Source organism: Dipteris shenzhenensis, chromosome 32 (assembly GCF_047967505.1).
Source record: "Dipteris shenzhenensis isolate YYH24624 ecotype China chromosome 32, Dip_SZ_1.0, whole genome shotgun sequence".
Lineage (NCBI taxonomy): Eukaryota > Viridiplantae > Streptophyta > Polypodiopsida > Gleicheniales > Dipteridaceae > Dipteris > Dipteris shenzhenensis.
In genome coordinates, this window is record NC_141627.1 from 6,845,221 (window position 1) to 6,867,367 (window position 22,147).

Here is a 22,147-nt window from a genome sequence, read left to right on the forward strand (position 1 = left end):
ATCAATGGGCTTCATTTTGTTGTTAGTGCACGAGATGTGCAAGATTGGCAAATGGATGCAATTCGATAAGCATTCTGTGGCCAATAGGGACATTGTCACAGGATAGGTGGTTTGGGGCAAGAGAGTGGATCATGGTGTTTACAAACTCTCTGTTCCATCTTACCAGGAGACAGGGAGGTGATGAGTGGCAGTTGGCTGTAGATACGCCACTGCGAGCTATACGCTACCAGATGGTGTATGGCTTGCGAGTTGGTGGCAATACATAGGGACACTGTTGTACCTACACATGTGGGCAGAGGCATATGCAGCTTAGTTCAAGGCAGGCTTCCACGCAGGCTTTGCAACTGTAGGATTTAGTCCCCGTTGACTCGAGTGGACGTATGCAGACCACCATCTCGGGAATAGAGATCTGGTAGATCCAGAGGGAGTTTCCTGTTCCGCGGCAATGGTTTGTACATGAGCCACTCGACATTTTTTGGTTAGTACATTGCTTGCTAGGGGATGTGAGCACCAATTGTACCATGGATGGTCCTTGTAAGTAGATTACTTCCATGTTGTACTAGGTACGTGCAGGTTCATCAACTTAGCGGTGGCATACTAGACTAGCCCTGAGGCTTCCACTGGGGGGTGTTGAGCTCGTTTGTGCAGATGCCCTAGAACATAGGATTGTAGCGTTTGCAACAGTAGTAGCATATGAAGGATCTTGGAAGAGGCAATCTACACTGATGGAGTGACACAGACTAGGGAGGAGCTAGACACGGGAAGATTGACATCAGGATTGGGAGCCTGTGGCTGAGCATCTGAGGTGGTATGGCTGATGTGGCTACGTGACTGAATGGGGTTTTGCTTGACAGAATCCATGACCATTTGATTCTGTGGTCTTTTTTAGCACCAATGGACCATGTGGTGGGCTGCGGACCTGTTTACCAAGCCTCTTCCATAATAGCTGCTTGGAGAACATGCTAACTCCCTTGGGTTGATCCGACATCCAGGAGCTGAGAAGGGGTGTTAGAGTTTGACATCTCTTGTATATACAGTAGGGAGTGAGGGCAGCTGCTTTGCTGGAGAACAAACGGGTTGATCTGATATCCAGGAGTTGAGGGGGTGCTAGAGTTTGACATCTGTTGTATGTATAGTACAGAGTGAGGGCTGTTTTGTGGGTGTTCCCACCTTGTGTGAGGTAGATCATTAGGTTAGTAGGGTGCTGGACTTCTGCTAGGGTAGGGGCATGTCATCGCCATCTTGCTAGGGTACCGTGCAGGTCAGGGGCTTGTTTTCATGATGGGATAGGGGCTGGATTTGGAGCTGTAGTACAGTGTCAGGTCGCCCCAGCAGCCATGGTTGGGGAGTAGTTTTGAGGGCCAATTTGGCTACCCAATCTAGGTGGGTTACACGGACTAGACTTGTCGGGTAAACTCGAGCCGACCCACGTGGGAAGGGTTAGGCTGACCTGCTAGTCGGCTAGGTCCTCTTGCATAAGCAAGCCAACCACAATGGGGTGTCACGGGCATCCATAGCCTGTGGCATGCTGCCTACAGGCTGCAGTGCCATCAAATACCACCAAGTAGCCTTAGAAAACATCATAGGTCAAAAACCGCAGAGTTGACTTTTCTGATAAAAAGTCATTGCATTGACTTTTGACCACCCTGGTCAACAGACGGCGTTGACCAGCCTACTAGGGTCGGTCTATTTGCCCTAAAAGCCTATATAAGGGAGCCCCCATGGGCCTCATGCTTCATCCCATCTTTAGAGCAGTTTGGGACTTTACAACCTCAGCCAGCGGCAAGGGATTAGCAACAGTTCAGGCCCAGGACAGTCAACAGCAGATATGCCCCGATTCTGCGCATCTGCAGGCTCCTCTACAGGCCTGGTTCAGTCCAGACAGCAGCAATTAGAGTTCTGCATTAGAGCAGTCCCTTATCTCCATCAGCATACAGTTTAGCAGTGAGGGTTTAGCCCCTCCATACAGTATTTCCATTCCTCTTTTGTAGTGAGGGTTCACACCTCCATATAGTACTTAGTCCTTTCAGTTATTTACAGTTGTATTCAGCCCTTTGGGAAATATATTATTTCAGTTATTCTTTCCTCTTCAGATGCTCATTATATTCCTCTCTGACTCTCACACTCACTTCACAGTCCCAATTGTGTTTTGCATTATTCTATCAATTTAGGTAGTAGTGGGCAGGAGAGAGTATGAGTTAGGATTTCTCCCTGTTTCATTGGTATCAGAGCTTCAGATTTTCTTTCCTGACATAAGGAGGTGTAGTTCAGGGACAGCCCCATTGTTTTATGGTACAAACAAGATCCGGAAAGGACACCATGGGTACAAGCGAGAAGGCCAACACCGGTTGGGATGAGGGATCCACTTCCCAAGCCCCACCACCATAGAATCTTGCAGGGGCCCCAATGCCAGTTTCTGCCATGATGGCCATGATGCAAACTATGATGAGAGAGGCTCTTTAAACCGCATGGTTTAGCTCCAGGAGATGCGGGATAATTGTAAGCAAGACGCCAGAGAGCAGCTTGGAAGGCAAACGAAGAGCACGATCGTGAGCCTCTGGAAGCAAAGGAACTCCAAGATCGAGAGTAGGCTGCCAGGGACTGTGAGGCCAGGAAGCCAAGGAGTTCCGACTGCTCGAGGCCCACGAAGCTAGGGAACGTTGAGGTCGGGAGAAGGTTGCCAGAGTGCTTGAGGCTCAAGAAGCTAGGGAGCTTAGAGAGCACATCGCTCGGGACGAGAAGGAAGAACGAGACCGGCAACTTCTCATTTCTCTATTCTGACCACATGGAAATGTAGGAAGGGAGATAGTCCAGCAGCCTGTCAAATCTTCTTTTCATGGGAAGGCCAATTTTATTCGGTATGGCAGTAAGACCAAGCCTTTAGTGCTGATTTCGTGGCTAAATCAGTTTGAAAGCTATTTTTCAGTTGTACCTACGAACGACAACGAGAGGTGCATTCTTGCATCAAGCACGTCACAGGCGAGGCTCTATCTTTTTACCTATGAATTTGAGTTTATGCAAGGATTGGTTTCTTGTAAGACTTGTCCAATCGTTCTTCACAAACTTAGTCAGGCTAGGAGCTTCATAGACAACTTATTTGTTGCAGACGTTCCAAACTTTACAGATTTTATATACAAAGATTCAGTGGAGGAATCTATCCTTGAGCATTTTGTGAACTCAATCGTACAGCCAGTAGAAGTTATAGAAGTTTCTTGGATCTTAGCATTACTTAATCTTCTTTAGGTTTAGAGGTTGATAACTCTGATAAATGACAACGACCTGAGTATGCTGTGTTGAATATCATACTCTTATTTCTGCTTTGTTTATTCCTTTTTGCTATCTGAGCTTTTGCTGTTTGGGTTGGGATTTCAAGGCGTAGTAAGCATTGACTTTACCCAAAGAGATTCCGAAATCTTTCGAAACCCAGATGGCAACTTATGCTTGGGTACTGATGAGAACATAAGAGTATAGAGTATCTTTGCTTATTAAGTTATTTTTACTTTTTTACTTTTCTCATCTACTCATAATTTTTCTGAAGTCATTTACAAACTCCCTTCTTTCCTATGTTATGCTTGCTTTATCAAAATTTTAATTTGTTGTAAGCAACTAAGCTTTCCTTAAGGTTTGAGGAAAGGTGTAGCTGATTTTTAACACTTCGTTTTGGCTGCTATTATTTTTTAGTTGTTAGAGCTCGTGGTTAAGCCTCACCCTTGAAATAGTGTTTTTATGGACCAGAGCAACTCTGTTTCTCCCCTTTTTGTACCAACCATTGAGGTTGATCTTGAACGACAGCCTCTTGCTTGAAGTCTGGAAATGTAGTTCTTGGCTGTACCTAGCTCCCCTTGTAAAATCCATATTTGTGATGTATTTGTGTTAAGAGTGACTATTGATATTATATTATTCTTTCAATGAGTCGTGTAGTTTCTTTAATAGCAATTAGTGTAGGTATGCTACAAGAAGAAGCTAGGCACATCTATCATTCTCGTTTCAGAATTTCTTGTTGTTTATAACTTTAGCAATACACTCTATGTGGTTGCTGGTTATGACAGTATTGGGAGGTCTATATTTGTGCTTGATTGTTTTTAATTTGTATTTATATTGTGTATACATTTTACAGAAAAGGTTTGATTGTTTTTCTGCAGGGATGGGAATGGTTGGTTGCATTTGTGACTTCTGCGAGGCATTCCTATGTCATTCAAGACGATGTTTAACATCGCACTGTTGTACGTGCCCACTCATAGATGCTGTGTGTGTGGAATGCGAACGGGCTGTTTGGGAGCATGGAGGTCGAATCTTTCGATGCTTCTCATGTGACCAATGGTTATGTGAAGATGACCAATTTGAGCATCAAGCATCATGCCAACAGCTTGACAGTGAAACTTTTCATTGTTTATCTTGTAACCGGATGGGATTATACACCTGTCTTCGCTGTAAGATATGCTTTTGTGATGAGCATGTTAAAGGTGTCACCAATGCAAACAAGAAAGGAGAGGTGAGGACCTTTGATAGGGGAGAATTTTCGTGTTTGCAACATATGAAAATTTGTAGCTAGCAGGTATACAAATGTGCTAAAGTGAACATATTCTTGCAGGTGATGAAAGTGATGCACTTGTCTGATGGTGTCTTGGCATGTTGAAAGGAGAAGATATAGAAAATATTTTGAAAGAATAGCTGTTCCAAATGTTGATAGGATAAAAAATAAGGATCTGAAGATTACAGATGGTGATGGGGGAGAGCTTTGGCAGGGAGGGGAGGGGTATTAATTTATGATGCTTTTTAAATTTTTTAAAAAAGGATTTCTTTTATAAATTTCATAATATTTTTTGAAGTTATTTTAAAAATTGGATAGGGACAGAGAGTGAACAGATATATGCACAGCCCCTCTACGAAACATTGGTAGGCCGTGAAGCGTGTCTTAAGGTATCTCAAAGGCACTCAGCATTTGGGTCTCCTTTATGAGGCCGATTCTTCACTTGTTATGCATGGATTCATTGATAGAGATTGGGCTGGCTGTTCGGACACCCGTCTGTCACATATTGGCAATTGTTTCATGCTTGGTACTTCATGCATCTCTTGGTTCAGCTAGAAGTAGACTACAGTTGCTACTTCTAGATGTGAGGCTGAGTACAGAGCAGCTTTTATAGCTACAGTGGAGTGTGTTTAGCTCCGGAAGTTACTTCTAGATCTTCATGCATGCCAGACTACTCCCACCGTCATCTTCACTGATAGTCAGAGTGCTTTGGCTGTTGCACGGAATCCATTTTTCCGTGCTCGCACAAAGCATATTAAGGTGAACTATCACTATGTCAGAGAGAGATTATCAACATGTGATATTTAGTTGTCTTATGTTCCCAGTGAAGACAACTTGGTAGATATTTTTATGAAGGCTCTTCCTCGACCTAAGTTTGAAGCTTTTCTGCAAGCTTTAAACTTAGTATCTTTTGTGACTTGATTTGTTGTACTCTGTACAGTCATAGGTTGCTATATCCTTACAAGATGAACATGTGCAACTATGATACTAGATATTCAGGTATTTTGAGATGTGCCCAAGATACTTTAGCCCATACCATCGAGGGGGTGTTTGTAGGCCATTCTATGGGCTATCCCTAGATGCCACTCGTTCCTTGGTTGTGCCTTGTAGGCCTAGTTATAGTCAGTTAGGTCAGTTGGTACAATTAGTACATGTGCCACTTAGGACACTCAGGGCACTCTGAAGGGTTTTGTTATATTGGCTCTCTCTTGAGCCTCCACTCAATTTTGCAGCAATTCATTACAGCATCTCGTTTTTGTCTTCTCTCCTTCATTTTGAGCTTCCGTTGCTTGTCCTAGCCTACACATATCTATATTGTGTCAGAGGGTATAGAGACTGCACTTCAGGGCGTTGTAGACTACCATGGCTGGCATTATCCTCCTCTATGGCCCTAGCAGTTGAGGGTGATGAGAGATGTTGGTATGCACACACAGGCAGGTGGTTTGAGAGATTGATGCTCCACATGGATAGACTTCCCCTCTTCTAGGTACAACATTGATTCCTCCCACTTGGGTATCACGAGGTGAACCAGGTCATACTCGAGGACCTCCTACACATTCCGCACCATTGAGAATAAGTGGCAGAGTTTGGGCTTGAGACTAAGCATTTGCATCTTAGATTGGCTATGGATGGTCTTAATCCATGTGGACATCTGTCCACGTGGCCAGTAGTAGTCACAACCTACATTATCCCTCCATGGCTGACCATAAAAAAGGGACATTTGATGTCGGCACTCTGTGTGGCATGCAAATTTTATAGAATGGAATGCAAATTTTATGGAATGGAATGCAAATTTATGAAATTTCAAAGCCTTTGGGTCTACGTCATTTTCAAGTCTCTGTGTAGAAGACTACGTTGCGGCGATGTCGTAGCATGTATAGGACTTCGAGAAATTCCCTGGTTGTGACCATAAGGTACCATTGTAGTTCCAATGGTACAAGACATGGTCTCCGTATCCCGAGTCTCATAGACCGCGTCCCCCTAGGTGGAGGGGGGGGTGGGTACTTGACGGGGGCCAACAAGGAGTCACCCATCTCGAACAACCACCCACTTCCCGTCTTTGATATTGACCATAAAAAAGGGACATTTGATGTTGGCACTCAGTGTGGCATGCAAATTTTATAGAATGGAATGCGAATTTTATGGAATGGAATGCAAATTTATGAAATTTCAAAGCCTTTGGGTCTACGTCATTTTCAAGTCTCTGTGTAGAAGACTATGTTGCGGCGATGTCGCAGCATGTATAGGACTCCGAGAAATTCCTTGGTTGTGACGGTAAGGTACCATTGTAGTTCCAATGGTACAGGACATGGTCTTCGTATCCCGAGTCTCATAGACCGCATCCCCCTAGGTGGAGGGGGGTTGGGTACTCGACGGGGGCCAACAAGGAATCACCCATCTCGAACAACCACCCACTTCTCGTCTTTGCGGGCCAAATCACGCTACTGCATCAGGGTGCGCCTCTCCTCAACCTGTAGGGGTGTCAAATCCTCATCCATGGAGATCAATAGGTGGTCCCATAGGACCGATCTACGGCGTAAGGCTGCTAACTGAGCTTGAGCATCATGGAATCGTATGATGAGGGGCTGCTCTCGATTGGGGTCTCTCCCCACACACCAGGCCCCCGCGTGCTCTGCGACCCCTAAGGCGGTAGCCACAAAACTGATCGCATCATCCATTGGTGTAACTTTGGTACGGGGATTCCACGAACCTTGATGGTGAGGGCCTTGCTAGCCCTCTGTTGCTGCTCCATCAGAGTAGCCGAAACGGTTGCCTTCTCAAGCTCCTGTTTGGCTACATCCACCCATTTGGATGTCTCCTCAATGACATATTGCATACTAGTAATTTGTGCCTCCATCACTTGTGTGCTCCCAGGGGTTGTACGTAAGGCGGTAACCTCCTTTTGGAGCTATGAAACCTCATGTCTGAGTCCTTGGATGAGCCCAACCTACTCCCGTATAACCCGGTCCTGCCCCTGTAGAACACGGGCCTGATCTTGTGTGAAGCGATCCTTCTCTCGTGCAAAGTGGGTCAGCTCCACCTCACAGGCTCGTATACTGTGTACCTCCATGAGGAGAGACTCCCAAACATCTAGTGGGTCAACTAGTGGAAACTCGGGTCCTCGAGGAATTTGAAACTGAAAGGGCCGTGGTATGAATGTAGGGGGGTGAGTCTGAATACTTGGTGAGGAGTGTGTAGCATTTGTCCTCCATGTTTGTGATGGGCATACGCTGCAAACTCGATCCTCTCACAGCACATTTTTCCATTAAAATTTTTTATGTTACCAGCTCTTTGATGTCAATGTCGGTGTCTGGAAGTTTTGATGTGTCTATCGCCCAATATCCCAGCCACTCTATTCCTGATTTGTTTCAGCCTTTGTGTTTGGTTGCTTCCTTTGCTTTGTAAGGGAGCTTGTCCTTGACCATTTTTGCAACTGTATTGAGATATTTGTTGTGTTGCCATAGGGCTTCCCCTTCTAGTGGTAGCATGCCCGTTTCAGCTAGGGATATTAGAAAGCTCTCTCCACACTCTTCCATGAGCCTCTGGCAAGCCTTGGAGCCAAGGCCTGGCATCCATAAAGAATGACAGTTTGCATAGAAATTTTTGCATTCCCCAATTCCAGATGCGGACTTTTTGCATTTTCTTTGTAGGCTGGAAAGTGCCTTCATTCCCCAAGGATCCTTCTCTCCACAGATGTTGTACTTGCAGTAGTCTGTGAATTCTAGGCCCAGATACTTGGAGGAGTGTACCACCTAAGTCCTGTCTCTCAAATGTGAACGTGGGTTGGATGTGTCTTTTCCCAATGACCATAACCTTGGTCCTTACGATGTTTACTTGCATGCTGGAAAAGCATCCATGTGTATCCATCCCTTCCAAATAGGACCACGTCATCTACATATAGCAATTGGAGTATGTAGCCTGCAATTCGGGACCTTGCTCCACTCTGAGCCCTCATCCAATCACCTGATTTTTTTGCAAAGAGTTATTTGAAGAATTGTTTTGGGTCCCTCTTGAGCTGTTCGTACCTCTACTGTTGTATGCTTTGCAAGAATCTCCTCTTTTTTGTCCTATTTACTATTTTGTATTCCCTATTATTGCGGCTTTTCTCTTGTTATTGCTAAGTTCCATGCATCTAGCATCTCTACATTCCATATCACACCAGCTGTTACAGGGCATTCCTTTGCTCCTTTTGCCTTTTATAAAACATATGTGGGTTGCCTCTGTTAGAGATTCTGTTAGCTGGTTGTTCAATTCTACATAGCTGCCTTTCCATTTGAGCTTGTGTCGGTTGCTTTCTAGGTGGGTTTGATACACACGGTGTTTGCTGTGGTCCCTTTTGATCCAGGGGGAGTCCTGGTTTCCGTGGCTGTTTTGTCTTTAGTTACACCACGTCTCCATTGGTCCCCTCATTAAAAAGGGAATGCACCTAAGTCTCCACTAAAGGGCTATCATCCTATGCTGAAGCAATGAAACTGTCCATACCTATGATGGAGGCTATGCTTTAGAGGCTAGGGGAGAACTCCCCCATGACAGGAGGGTTCCTGGAGAAGCTATGGGTTTCCTGGTGAAGCTATGGGGTCTGCTGCTGAAGGATTGTGCAGCTAGTGGTCCATCGCCTGTGATGGCCTATACGGAAGGAGCTGATGTGCCTACTGCTGCTGGAATTGTTGTCCTCACTTTGACTAAGGTCATTTTGACTTACGACCCACAGAAGAAGCTATGGTGAGCAGGGACATGGTGTTCCAAGAGATAGAGTCCCGGCCACAAGCAGTAGCACTAGAAGCTCCAGTGGTTTCCCAAAGACTTAAGGCTTGCAAATCACGCAAGAAGAAGAGACCAAGGCTCTGAGTCAGAGTTAGAGATTGAGGCAGCTTCGCCAACAAAAAGTACACCGGTGAGAGAAAGAAAGTTACGGAGTGGTATTCAAGACACTAGAAGATTCAGGAGTGACAGATTTACCAAAGAAAAGCTACTACTGTGAACTACGCATTGATGGCTTAGATACAAAAGGTTGGAGCCGAAAGCCTTTGAAGAAGCAAAGGGAGCACCAGGCTGCCATGAAAGCAGAGATGGACGCCATTTTGAAGAATCACACTTTGGACCTGGTTGAGAGATCTTTGAACAGGAAAATCATAGGAACTAAGTAGGTGTACCATGCCAAGTACAAGTCCGATGGCACTATGGACACATACTAGGAAAGATAAGTGGGCAAAGGCTACACACATGCATAAGGAGTGCTTAGTGGACTATGGAGAGACATTTGCTCCTACAGCCAGGATGGGTTACTATTCGCACAGTGATAGCTTTGGCAGCCCACCATGAGTGACCCATATTTCGACGTGAAATCAACCTTTTTAAATGGAGAACTTCAAGAAGATGTATATGTTGAGCAATCGGAAGGGTTGCGACATCCTAGAGATGGTAAGAAAGTGTGCAGACTTCACAGAGCTTTGTACGTGCAGAAACAGGCCTCGAGGGCATGGTACCAGAGGATTGATGACTACGTCCATGAGAATTGTTTGTCTCGTAACATCTATCTTTTCAGCAAAGGAGGTAAAACCATGATTATAGTTATGTATGTAGATGATTTAATCATGACAAGTGATCATAGAAGCAAGATCCAAGCGGTCAAGGGACCTCTAATGAAATAAGTGTTAGAAAATTACCCAACAGAGGGCACATGCAGCGGAAGACTTATAGTAATGCCCAGGAGCTCACACAGTGTGCGTGTGGGGTGTGGAATCACAAACTTCTTTACTTAATGTGCGTCACATAGATTAGATGTGCAAACTCATCAATAGACAATGAACCAGCCAGATATAGAAGACACCAAAATAATATATTTCTGTCCAAAACTATGGACACAATACAAAAGATATAGATCCAGAGTCCCACCAATGGTGTGGTCCTCTGATCTTACCACAAGGTCCTTCTCCTATCAGCCAGTTATCTCTAGACTCGAGCCCGCGTGCTCCACCTCGAGCGTCTGTAGACTTTCCGTCCAGTGTGTTCTTCTCCACCTTACTGCCTGTGAATGAGCCTAGGTGGGCAGCCCCTGCCAAGGTTTGTCTGCAGCACACAGGTCCCCTTGGTCCTCCTAAATGTAGGCCCCAAGATAATTGTTCCACTGCTCCAACCTGCTTGTGAATGGCTGCTCCAGAAGATGATGATCTCAGCACCTTGCTGCCCTAGAAGACAGCCAAGGTCCAGCCCTTCCTGGCTAAGTCTGCAGCCCTTGTTGCACTTTCTCACCTCCTGTAGATAGGCCCAGAGAGTAGGCTTCCTGCTGCTCCTTTCTGCCCTGGAACTGCTGGATAGTTGGATGATAAATGAGGCAAGTGCCTCTCCTTTTATAGGCCCCAAGGGGCTGGCAAAACCTACCGACCCAGGCCCCTAGATCTGGCCAACCTGGTCAGTTCTTCCTGCCCCCCCTGGCCGACTTTTCTGGCCCCTCCTGGGCCTCACAAAATCGCCCTCCTAGGCTCTCTTTTCCAGGGCTTGCTGGCCCATGATTCCATGCAAGGGCTGAGGCCTTGGGCAGCCCTAGATAGGGCCTGGTTGGCTGGCTTTGCCCAGCCCAACCAGCCCTCCATATGGGCTGCCATGTGATGCTCCATCCCCCGCCATGCCAGCGCCTGTTCACCCTGCTTCTGCTGCGCCAACCTATGCACCATCATCAGGGTCTGTTGCAGGCCCTTCGCCTGCCCACTACCCTCGCCATATGGCTCGCCATGCTGACGCCATCTGCTGGTGTCTGTTGCAGGTCGCAATCCTGCCCACAGTCCAGCCATGACTCCACGCCTTGTGTCATCCTGAAGCTGTCCTCTGAGTGCCTCATGCCAGGCCTGATCCAAGACAATGTGTCCCCGCCATCTTCGTGCACATGAGCTGCTCCTGATGCAGCCTTTCATCCTTGGGATACCCCACCAACCATGAATGCTCCAGATCTGTCCCAGATCCACACATCGAGGTAATCTCTCTTTGGGCACATCCAGCCCTAGGTCTCCCTCCCCGACGCTCTCCTCATTTGGGGGCTTACAGATGGGGAGGTGACCTTTCCAACACCCCGTCTCACTGACACATCTAGGCCCAATGCCAACACGTCGATGACGATGCTCGAGTAACTTCCTGGTCGTAGTCCTCTGGAATTCTTCGATGTCGAAATCTTTTCATGGCTTTTCATCCAGTGGCTCCTGCTCCACCAGGTCTGGTTCCGCTTCCGCACACCATCTTGGTACACATGTCCATCTTTGGTAGCACCTCTTGGCTGCACCTCCTTCGGTCACATTCCTGCCTTCGAACTCGAGCAATCCAGCCGTCACGATCTTCCAGTTGTCCCCCTCATAATGAGTGAACAACTTGGAGTCTTCCAGGCACCGTGCGTTGAGGGTCTGTTTTAACCCGTCCTTCCTTTGGCAAGGTTTGCAACAAAAGTACATCTCCAGATAACTTGGACCGCGAACTTTAAACGCACCTGACTGACCTTGAGTCACCCTCTTCTTGCAAGGGCACTATCCTCCAGTCGTGGAAGTCGATTCCCAAGAGCTTCTGAATCAAGGTCGTCCCAAGGTCCTTGCCTTCAGGCTCCCACACCTGTGAGCCTCCTACTTGGGCTCTGATACCATGTTAGAAAATTACCCAACAGAGGGTACACGTAGCGGAAGACTTATAGTAATGCCCAAGAGCTCACACAGTATGTGTGTGGGGTGTGGAATCACAAACTTCTTTACTTAATGTGCGTCACATAGATTAGATGTGCAAACTCATCAATAGACAATAAACCAGCCAGATATAGAAGACACCAAAATAATATATTTCCGTCCAAAACTATGGACACAATACAAAAGATATAGATCCAGAGTCTCACCAATGGTGTGGTCCTCTGATCTTACCACAAGGTCCTTCTCCTATCAGCCAGTTATCTCTAGACTCGAGCCCACGTGCTCCACCTCGAGCGTCTGTAGACTTTCCGTCCAGTGTGTTCTTCTCCACCTTACTGCCTATGAATGAGCCTAGGTGGGCAGCCCCTGCCAAGCTTTGTCTGTAGCACACAGGTCCCCTTGGTCCTCCTGAATGTAGGCCCCAAGATAACTGTTCCATTGCTCCAACCTGCTTGTGAATGGCTGCTCCAGAAGATGATGATCTCAGCACCTTGCTGCCCTAGAAGACAGCCAAGGTCCAGCCCTTCTTGGCTAAGTCTGCAGCCCTTGTTGCACTCTCTCACCTCCTGTAGATAGGCCTAGAGAGTAGGCTTCCTGCTGCTCCTTTCTGCCGTGGAATTGCTGGATAGTTGGATGATAAATGAGGCAAGTGCCTCTCCTTTTATAGGCCCCAAGGGGCTGGCAAAACCTACCGACCCAGGCCCCTAGATCTGGCCGACCTGGTCAGTTCTTCCTGCCCCCCCTGGCCGACTTTTCTGGCCCCTCCTGGGCCTCACAAAATCGCCCTCCTAGGCTCTCTTTTCCAGGGCTTGCTGGCCCACGATTCCATGCAAGGGCTGAGGCCTTGGGCAGCCCTAGATAGGGCCTGGTTGGCTGGCTTTGCCCAGCCCAACCAGCCCTCCATATGGGCTTCCATGTGATGCTCCATCCCCCGCCATGCCAGCGCCTGTTCACCCTGCTTCTGCTGCGCCAACCTATGCACCATCATCAGGGTCTGTTGCAGGCCCTTCGCCTGCCCACTACCCTCGCAATATGGCTCGCCATGCTGACACCATCTGCTGGTGTCTGTTGCAGGTCGCAATCCTGCCCACAGTCTAGCCATGACTCCACGCCTTGTGTCATCCTGAAGCTGTCCTCTGAGTGCCTCATGCCAGGCCTGATCCAAGACAATGTGTCCGTGCCATCTTCCTGCACATGAGCTGCTCCTGATGCAGCCTTTCATCCTTGGGATACCCCACCAACCATGAATGCTCCAGATCTGTCCCAGGTCCACACATCGAGGTAATCTCTCTTTGGGCACATTCTGCCCTAGGTCTCCCTCCCCCAGGCTCTCCTCATTTGGGGGCTTATAGATGGGGAGGTGACCTTTCCAACAATAAGAGCACCACATCACATGCATACAACAAGATCTGAATCAAAGTACTAGCAAGAGAGCATCCATCCCCTCCCAAAGTCAACATAAAAGTATCAAGCTCATCTATGTAGAGGCAAACAAGGTTCATGAGAGAGTTCTTTCTTTCTTTCTTTCTCTTGCAGTGACTATGCGATGTTTACAGACATCAGCCTTGGGGGTGCCTATTTAGTGGCCCCACCCTTTAGACTCTTCAATCTTTTGTTGGCTCAAGGACAGGTAGGATTTTGGTGGCAGCATTCCACTCTACATCACATCCTCACTTTGAGGGATATCATTGAGGGGAGGGGAGGTCCAGACACCAGAAAGTCTACGCGTGCTTTGTACACTTTCGGAAGGCCTTCGACACTGTCCTGCGGTCCTGCATGATTAGGAGATTGCAGGAGATTCGGATACCAGAGACACTAATATGGGGCATGATGAGCCTATATGAGCCTGTCCGAGTAGAGTTTGTGCCCTAGGAGGTTTATCAGATCGGGGTCAAGAGCACGATAGGGGTGAAGCAGGGTTGCTCCCTCTCACGGACCCTCTTCAGACTCTACATTGAAGAGATTACATCGTTCATAGACAGCGTCATGGTACAGAGATTGCTATACACGGATGACATTGTCCTCATATCATCTTCAGTGGAGGGGCTACAGAGGCATATGGAGGCCCTGGAGGTGTTTTGCAGAGAGAACTTACAGTAAAACCAAGGTTATGATCTTCAACACCTCATGCGTAGTGCTTCACCAACATAGCTTCATCTATGAGGTGAGCCAATGGAGATAGTGCAGTCCTACACATACTTGCGAGTAGTCTTCAGGACCCATCTTCATGATGACTCATGCAACATAGGCACAACTCACACGTGGGAATTGTGCGTTGGTCCGACTAGAGAGAGAGTGCTTCCAAGCGCACTTTTAGGATCCACCAATGAAGGACTAGCTTTTTAACTTAAGTGCAGCTGACAGCCATGTATGCAACACCCTTTTGGGGTTGTGATCTCCCGTTGGTAGAGTGGAAGAGATTTGGGCGGCTAGTTTGATGCCCTTTTTCAGACAGTGACATTCTTTATAGAGTTTGGGACTTACCTCACTACCGAGGCTGGCTATCCAGACGACGACTAGCAGAGAGCAAAAGCAGATACATGGTATGCACGCATATCCACATGGTTTGCCAGGCACGGTATTTAGATGGACAGGCTTCCCCCATTCTAGTACAGCATGGACGTGCCTCCTGAGTTGATTCTATGATATGAGGTCAACCTATCAGGCGCTTAGATCTCCTCCAGCTCCATACGTCTCGGACTTAAAGGGGACTAGGAGCTCCCTAGCAAGATCCAGTTCTATCGCGATCACTTCTTGAGAGTATCAGAGGAGGGTTTCATCATTAGACCCCAGTATCTCGAGGATAGAGGAGTCTCACATGCATTGCGGATCGCCATCGGACAGATGCGAGTCTCGTCTCGTAGACCAGATACGATTGACTTGAAGGGAAAAACCCAAGGAGGAGGCTATAAGACCTCATACAAAGATGTAATAGTAATGTTAGCTAGCGATTGTGCTTGGCAAACATGATCATCCGATTGGAGAACCCAGTCTTTGAGACGATCAACAATCTCAAGACGTGGTAATGGTTGAAAATGCGGCTTCGGTCCACTCTCACGACTGATCCACTTCCATGACCAGGTTTGCATTGGGCTATGTTTGATGGAGATGCGTTGACACATGGAGACATTGCTACGGCAGATCAGAGAGCAGCATGAGGCAACCAGACCTCAAGGCACACAGGCTGTGACTGAGGACGGCGACGTGCCACATACTTCTATGCATTTGAGTCAGCTCTAGGTCACAACGGGATAGAGGAGGGGGAGTTAGCTGATATGAAGGCAGCCTGGATCAGCAGAGGGAGCCGACATGATGTTGTTGAGAGTGGGATGCAGAGACTCCATGTGACACGAGGAGCGGTTAGAGCACACTCTATTGAGGTCCTTCTATCACAGCTTCACTCAGTGGAGACCGCCAAAGACAAGGGGCCACTCTGGACATAGCTGAAGGGGTTTAGAGATCGAGACTCCCCCCCGGGAGACAGTCTGACAGATGCAGATTCAAGATATTTTCACAGCCTGCCAGAAAGCCACCACGGTGCCGGGCTTCGGCTTTGGAGTCCTATCTCTCAGTTTGCTTCGACTGAGCTCATTAGACAAGTATAGATTAGTACTCAGCAAGGCCTTAGTGCGCCCTTTGCTCCAGTCCATTGAGGCTTGTATGAGTTTTCTCTTTTGAGTACTTTGTCCCATAGGCCCCAGAGGCCTCCAGTGGACATTAATAAATCTTTCTTCTCTCTCTCTCTCTCTCTCTCTCTCTCTCTCTCTCTATACAATGAGCATTCCACACTTCCTTAGTAGTTAGGATGGGAACAATTATTGAGACCGTCAGAGAAAATTTCCTTGAGATTGTGTGGAGCAGGAATGGGCTAGGAAGTGGAAGTAGGGCCTCCAATGCGTCTTCTATGTCAGGTAGCCCCTCCATGACTTCCCTCCATCGCTTAGGCTTAGTGGGAAATCCACAGGATCCAGGTTGCATAGCAAGCGCATGGTGACGACCCACTCTAGTAAGTCGACCATGAGTTTTGGAGAAAAGTCCGACCGCAACGTGGAGGAAGACTATGCTTTAGCGCAAGTGGAGCCTTGCCACCAATACCTCCCGTCATTTGAAGTTTATCTTCAAAGGTTTCGACTAGCAACACCTCCACCTTTGGTTGGCACATATATCCCCTCTAGGCATGATTGCTATGATGTAGGCCATAATGCAGATGCATGCTCTACAATTAGAGAATCTCCTCGCTTGTATGTTACAACTTCAGCAGATGATGGATAGTCATGACCAAGCAGCCCAAGAGGCAAAAGAAGAAAGTCTCCAAGCTGTTAGGAAGCAAAGGTAGCGGCAGAGGAGGAGAAAGAAGGTGGTCTCCCTGCTCCCCAGCGGCCAAAGAAAATTGCATCCAAGCAGTGCAAGAAGCAAAGGAAGAATGGGATTGAGCTTTGATGTTGTTATGGTGCCAGACCAAAGCAACACAGCGCCCACCTCTAGTCAAGCACTCTTTTCCAAGGAAGCTTAACTTTGATAAATGTGATGGATTCACAGAATCACTTGTTCTCCTGTCTTGGTTCGGCCAACTTGAGTGTACTTTTCGGTTATGCAGACCTAGGACAATGAGAAGTGCATTTTAGCTTCCATGCACTTGACAGGTGAAGCTGCATTTAGTGGCACAAGTAGCACAAGTGGCATATAGAGCACTGCAATGTGCACAGTATAGAGATAGCCCATTATGATTGAGAGGAGTTCATCAAGGACGTCTGAGCCCAATTCTTTAGGCCATTATGATTGGGAGGAGTTCATCAAGGATGTCTGAGCCGTATTCTTGTTGCCACAGTACATGGACTGTCTTCATACCCAGTTCTTTGAGCGGGTACAAGGGGTCATGGAGTCAATGAACCATTGCGTGAATCAATTCATGCAAGTGGCCATTCGGTTGCAGGTCATAGACAAGGTCCGGATCAGTAAGTTTCTTCTTGGCCTCCGGTCGTACATTCAGGGGTATGTTTACAACTTCAGGCCAGCAACATATGAAAATGCTTATGAGCTCACTCAGAAGTGCGAGCTCATGAGCAAGGTCATGGTCCAATGGTTCACTAAAGAAGTATCAAGAGATCTCAAGGAAAGAAGATTCCAAGGCCAGCAGCACCTCAAACAGCAAGACATCAACTGACAGTAAGTTTAGGGTTTTCTCAACATGGGGGAGAAGCAGAGGCATGGTAAGGAGCGTTTCCGTTATCACTGCCATGTGCATGGCCACGACAAGCGGCCCATTTGCGTCCTCCTGATAGTGTAGCCATTACAACTTTCTTTCCATCAGGATCTGCCACAATTTCAGAAGCAGTCTCAACAGCTCACAGGTGGCAGAAACTCAGCAGAAGGGAGACTCTCCAGGGGAACGAGTTCGAGAAGGAAAGCCAGTTTGATGGTGGCAGTTCGGAGGACGTATTGGATGAGTCCCTCACCACCAAGCGCTGTCTTCCAATTGCAGTTGGCAATGGTGCTTTAGCTTCACAGTGCATTTGGGAGTGCCCAGCTACCCGTTCACACCAAAGCAATTGTGTTGCTGAGCTCCGTTTCGTGGGATGGCAGAGAAGTGAGCCTGCATTGTCACCTAATTATGCCCAACAGACATTGTCTTGGATGTACCATGGCTTACCGGCCACCACACAGTAGTCAGTTGACAGGAATGTACCATTTCAGTACAGGGTACAGATGGGAAGGTCTGCGTGCTTTTTACGTTTCCCCAACATGACCCTCCAGAAGTTAATCGATGACCTGGCACCAGCTGACAGTTCTTGGACCCCTAGGGGTCTTCAGTTTCAGCAGAAGGGGGCATCTACAGCTAATGTCATGGGTGCTTACGTGGCAGCTTTGTAGCCATGCAATCCACAACAGTAATGAGTTCACAGTATGGAGCAAGGACAGGATAGCATCAGCATGTGCTTCTGATGTTAACAGAACATGTCAACCCGCTGCTGCTGGTGCTTCTTCTTCTTCTTCTGCTTCTTGCTCGGCTGCTGCTGGGTGGAGCGTGAAAAGCCAAGCTCAGTTTCCATCCCTTTGGATTTGACCCATTTTGCACCATGCCTCCTCGCATTTCCCCCCACCTCCGCAGCACTCAAAAGAATAAGCTACACTAGCTCTGATAGTCTCTATAGGTCGGCATTACAGTACAACAGCCATTCCAAGACTGCCACTTGGATGTGCAGTAGGTAGGGCAGGTGCAACAAATACCTTGCCATGTGGCAAGTTGGGGTTGTTAGGGCCCTGCAGACCCAGTCAGGCAACACGTGGCAGGGTCAGTAGCCTGAGTTAATCGCTTTGCAGCTCTCTTTCTTTAGAAAGGGGCACTCCTCCCTCATACCATAAGCATCCATGGTAGCAGGAGTCCGAGTAGCATTAGCAACGGCCTCCTCAGCAGTTGCAACAGAAGCCGCAGTCCGCATAGCAGTTCTTGTAGCAGTAGACGCAGCAGCTCCTTCCATCTCAGAGGCCACCACAGGCCATGGACCAGCAGCAGCACTCAGATACTTAGTACTAGCATTTGTGTTTATATTTGTTGTGGTGTGGATGCTTGCTTAGTTGCTCCACCCATTCAGCTAATTGTATCTGTTTTTTTCAGTCTCATAGACCCTTCGGTCTTTCAAAGAACTAATAAACTTTCTTTCTTTCTTTCTCACAGTTCTCCATTACCTGACCCCATAGCTTCTCCAAGAACCTTCCTCTCATGGGAGCAGTTCTCCCCTAGCCTCTACAACATAGCCTCGAGTCATAGCCTCAGCTATGGACAGTCTCATAGCTTCTGCATAGCCTTTTGATGGGGCTCAGATGTATGCCCTCTTCAATGTACAGCGGGGTCTTACTGATGATTGCCAGGCCCGAACATAAGGATTGAAGATAGTCGTCAGCATAACCATGATGTCCACAGCTCTCTCTCTCTCTCTCTCTCATCCTCATCAAGAATCCATGCTCCCACAGTCAATCGTTAGGACAAGTACAATTAGTGAGAGAGAATTCCAGGCACCTTGCCTGTTACTACGGTTAAGTACCTGTAGACAGAACCTATGGAAGCAATTATAAATATAATTGAAAATCTCAGTGCAAGCATAGGAGTTGGAGCCATGAATGATATGGAAGTGACAATAATAGTTGAGTTTTGGAAGTCTGAAGTTCAAAGCAACAGTAGAATTTCTAGAAATGCCTTTCTTTGGAATGCTTTATCTTAACTAAAGTCTCTTGAAATAATATTGAATTCTCTCGAGCATTGTTTGTTGACTTGAAGCTGACCATAGTCTGTTTTTATTTGCATTTGTGTGCTGGTGTTTGATGTAGACACAAATCTTCTCTACTTATGGATTATAGCTCCTACATTCTTGTCACCTGATTTTTTTGAAATGTAGTTTAGGTTGAGGAAGGGATGGATTTTATGTTGCTATCAATGGTTCCACATTAGTTGGTTGAAGTTCTGCACGGAGCTGAAACTGTTGTATCATTTGTGCAAGAAATCTATTGAATTTTCTTCACCATGCTGCAGGCACTGACATGTAAGAAGTGCGGCTACTATGGATTATAGCTCCTACATTCTTGTCACCTGATTTTTTTGAAATGTAGTTTAGGTTCAGGAAGGGATGGATTGGAATGAGAGCAAGGGGGAGCTTGCTTTGGTTTCAAGTATTTTATGCTGCTATCAATGGTTCCACATTAGTTGGCTGAAGTTCTGCACGGAGCTGAAACTGTTGTATCATTCGTGCAAGAAATCTATTGAATTTTCTTCACCATGCTGCAGGCACTGACATGTAAGAAGTGCGGCTATTTGCTGAGAGAAACAAAGGAAATCAGTGTCTCTGTCCGGCAGCACAAATTTGGGCGGCAGGTGGTGACTTCTTAAACACTTTCCTTTCTTCTTTTCATTGTGGCAGTGGTGTTTTTCTGTTGCCTGTTAGTGCATGCAATGGCCGTAAAAAACCAAGCTGATTTTCATACTTAACAGGGAGGAGGTGATGGAGAATCTTGGTATGGGTCATCTTCTCAAGGGGCTGATGATGCTGATCACCATTATAACTACTCAAATCATGAAGATGAAGATGATGAGGATGACGAGGAAGACAAAAGTGGGAGCGGGGAAGATGATGAGGAAGATGATGAGGATGATGAAATGAGTGGTAATGCAGTTGGAATGGCCGCCCTAAATCTCAAGGAATACAAGGTTTAGAAACAAAGGGCATCCTTGACACACATTTCTCAATTCGGTTGCAAGAAAAAGGGAGGATTCATCACTTGGGAGGTGTGGAAATTTGTACTATGTTGTCAAGATGGTCTTATTCAAGAGTTACATGTGCTTTCCATCTATGAATTGAGTTGCGGACTCTCAAAATACAATATACAAATAGTCAATATAAAAAACACGCTTTGAATGGTTTTATTTTTCCTTGAAAATGTCTAGAGTTTACCTAGCTATTAAGCTAAAGGAAGTAGCGACATAGGACATTAGAGAAAGGGAGGGCATATATGTACTACACATAATTAATGTATGCTTAAGTTGTGAGAGGCAATTGATTTGCTATTTGTGAGGCAAGAGGATCAGAATGTTGACAACTTTACAAGAGCTCAAGGCAGAGTTTCAATTCTCGCGATTTGAGGCTAGGGCTGGTTCCGCTTCAATAAAGCATTGTGGAGTCTTTTCCTCATGGCACCTCTAGTACAATTTTTTGATCTTAACCATTGTGGATAATGTTAGTGCTAGTTGTATCATACTTCTCTCTCATCATATCCGTGGGTGTGGTTTACAATTGCATTGGTTGACTATCATCTTTCATGTGCATTTGGAAGTCGCAAGGTGGGTGTGAACACACTTGACCAGATGAACATAAGAGTTGTACTACCTAGTACTCTACGTGAACCACAAGTTGACACCACAAAAGAGAAGCATCATACCTAGTACTGTACGTGAACCACAAGTTGACACCACAAAAGAGAAGCATCATGTACAGTCTTTAGTGTTGTATTATTTGCTCGGGTAAGCTTGTGTTCAAGTATGCTTTTACACCCAATTACCATGCCTATGGCCTTAAACCAAGGCATCTCAAACGCTGTAATTGACACTAGCTTTTCTAAATCCAAGGCATAGGGCCTTATTACTTGTAAATTGCGATGAGTGCTCCTCAAAAGACAAAAGAACATCATGAAACCCTCAACTAGGAGTGCCTTTATGGCATTCACATTTACATCCACTCCCATGAGATGGTCAACACATTTATGCAGACTGGCATGCATACTCACAAAGCTGCATTAAAGGAAGCAAAAGTTACCATCCTAGTCTATTTATAGAAATTAGATGAGAACTTTGTTCAAGTTAAGCTAGGTCCTTTGTTGGGTGATGGTTTGTAATGTGCATGTGCAATATGATGCATCATCCTAGACTTTTATCCGACTTTTACGGCAAGTGTCGTTTACAGAACCCTTGATTTCTTTGTATTTCAAAGTTAGGTCAATATCAATTGTTGCACTTTGAGTAAACACACACGCGCACATACATACACGTGTGCGTGAGCTCATGCATGCACAAGCATGCTAGCGCACACACACAAGCACCTTTCACAATTTTAGATGAGGTCTCACATCTCAAAGGTACACTTGCAATACCTTTGAACTAAAAGAAACACTGTGCAACAGATTATAAATAACACAAGGACTTGGGCCATGGACAAATGAAGAATTTATTGGACCAAAATATGGATTTTTGAAAGATATGGGTGACACATAATAGATGATGATTTCTCTTTGTAATGCTATTGCCAACAAGGATATTCACAAAGCATGCATAGGTATTTGCAAATGTATTCCCAACGACAGACATACTGAACTTCGTTTGAGGTGCCCAACCCTTCGGTTAAAGCTGTTGTTTTGATTATTGTATTTTGGTGTAGAAAATCACAATGAAGTCGGAGCACATGCAGCGTCT

At 46.4% G+C, this 22,147-nt stretch overlaps 1 protein-coding gene across 1 annotated transcript in view; it reads left to right on the forward strand.

Moving 5' to 3' along the window:
- Positions 1-20,828, forward strand: part of LOC147880245 (uncharacterized) — a 39,780-nt gene extending 18,952 nt beyond the window's left edge. The window contains exons 2-4 of the mRNA XM_087370929.1: positions 4,143-4,492; positions 19,973-20,059; positions 20,177-20,828. Coding sequence (XP_087227055.1) covers positions 4,143-4,492; positions 19,973-20,059; positions 20,177-20,398 — 659 coding nt within the window. The 3' untranslated portion in view covers positions 20,399-20,828. The remainder of the gene's footprint in view (positions 1-4,142; positions 4,493-19,972; positions 20,060-20,176) is intronic.
- Positions 20,829-22,147: the final 1,319 nt, after the last annotated feature.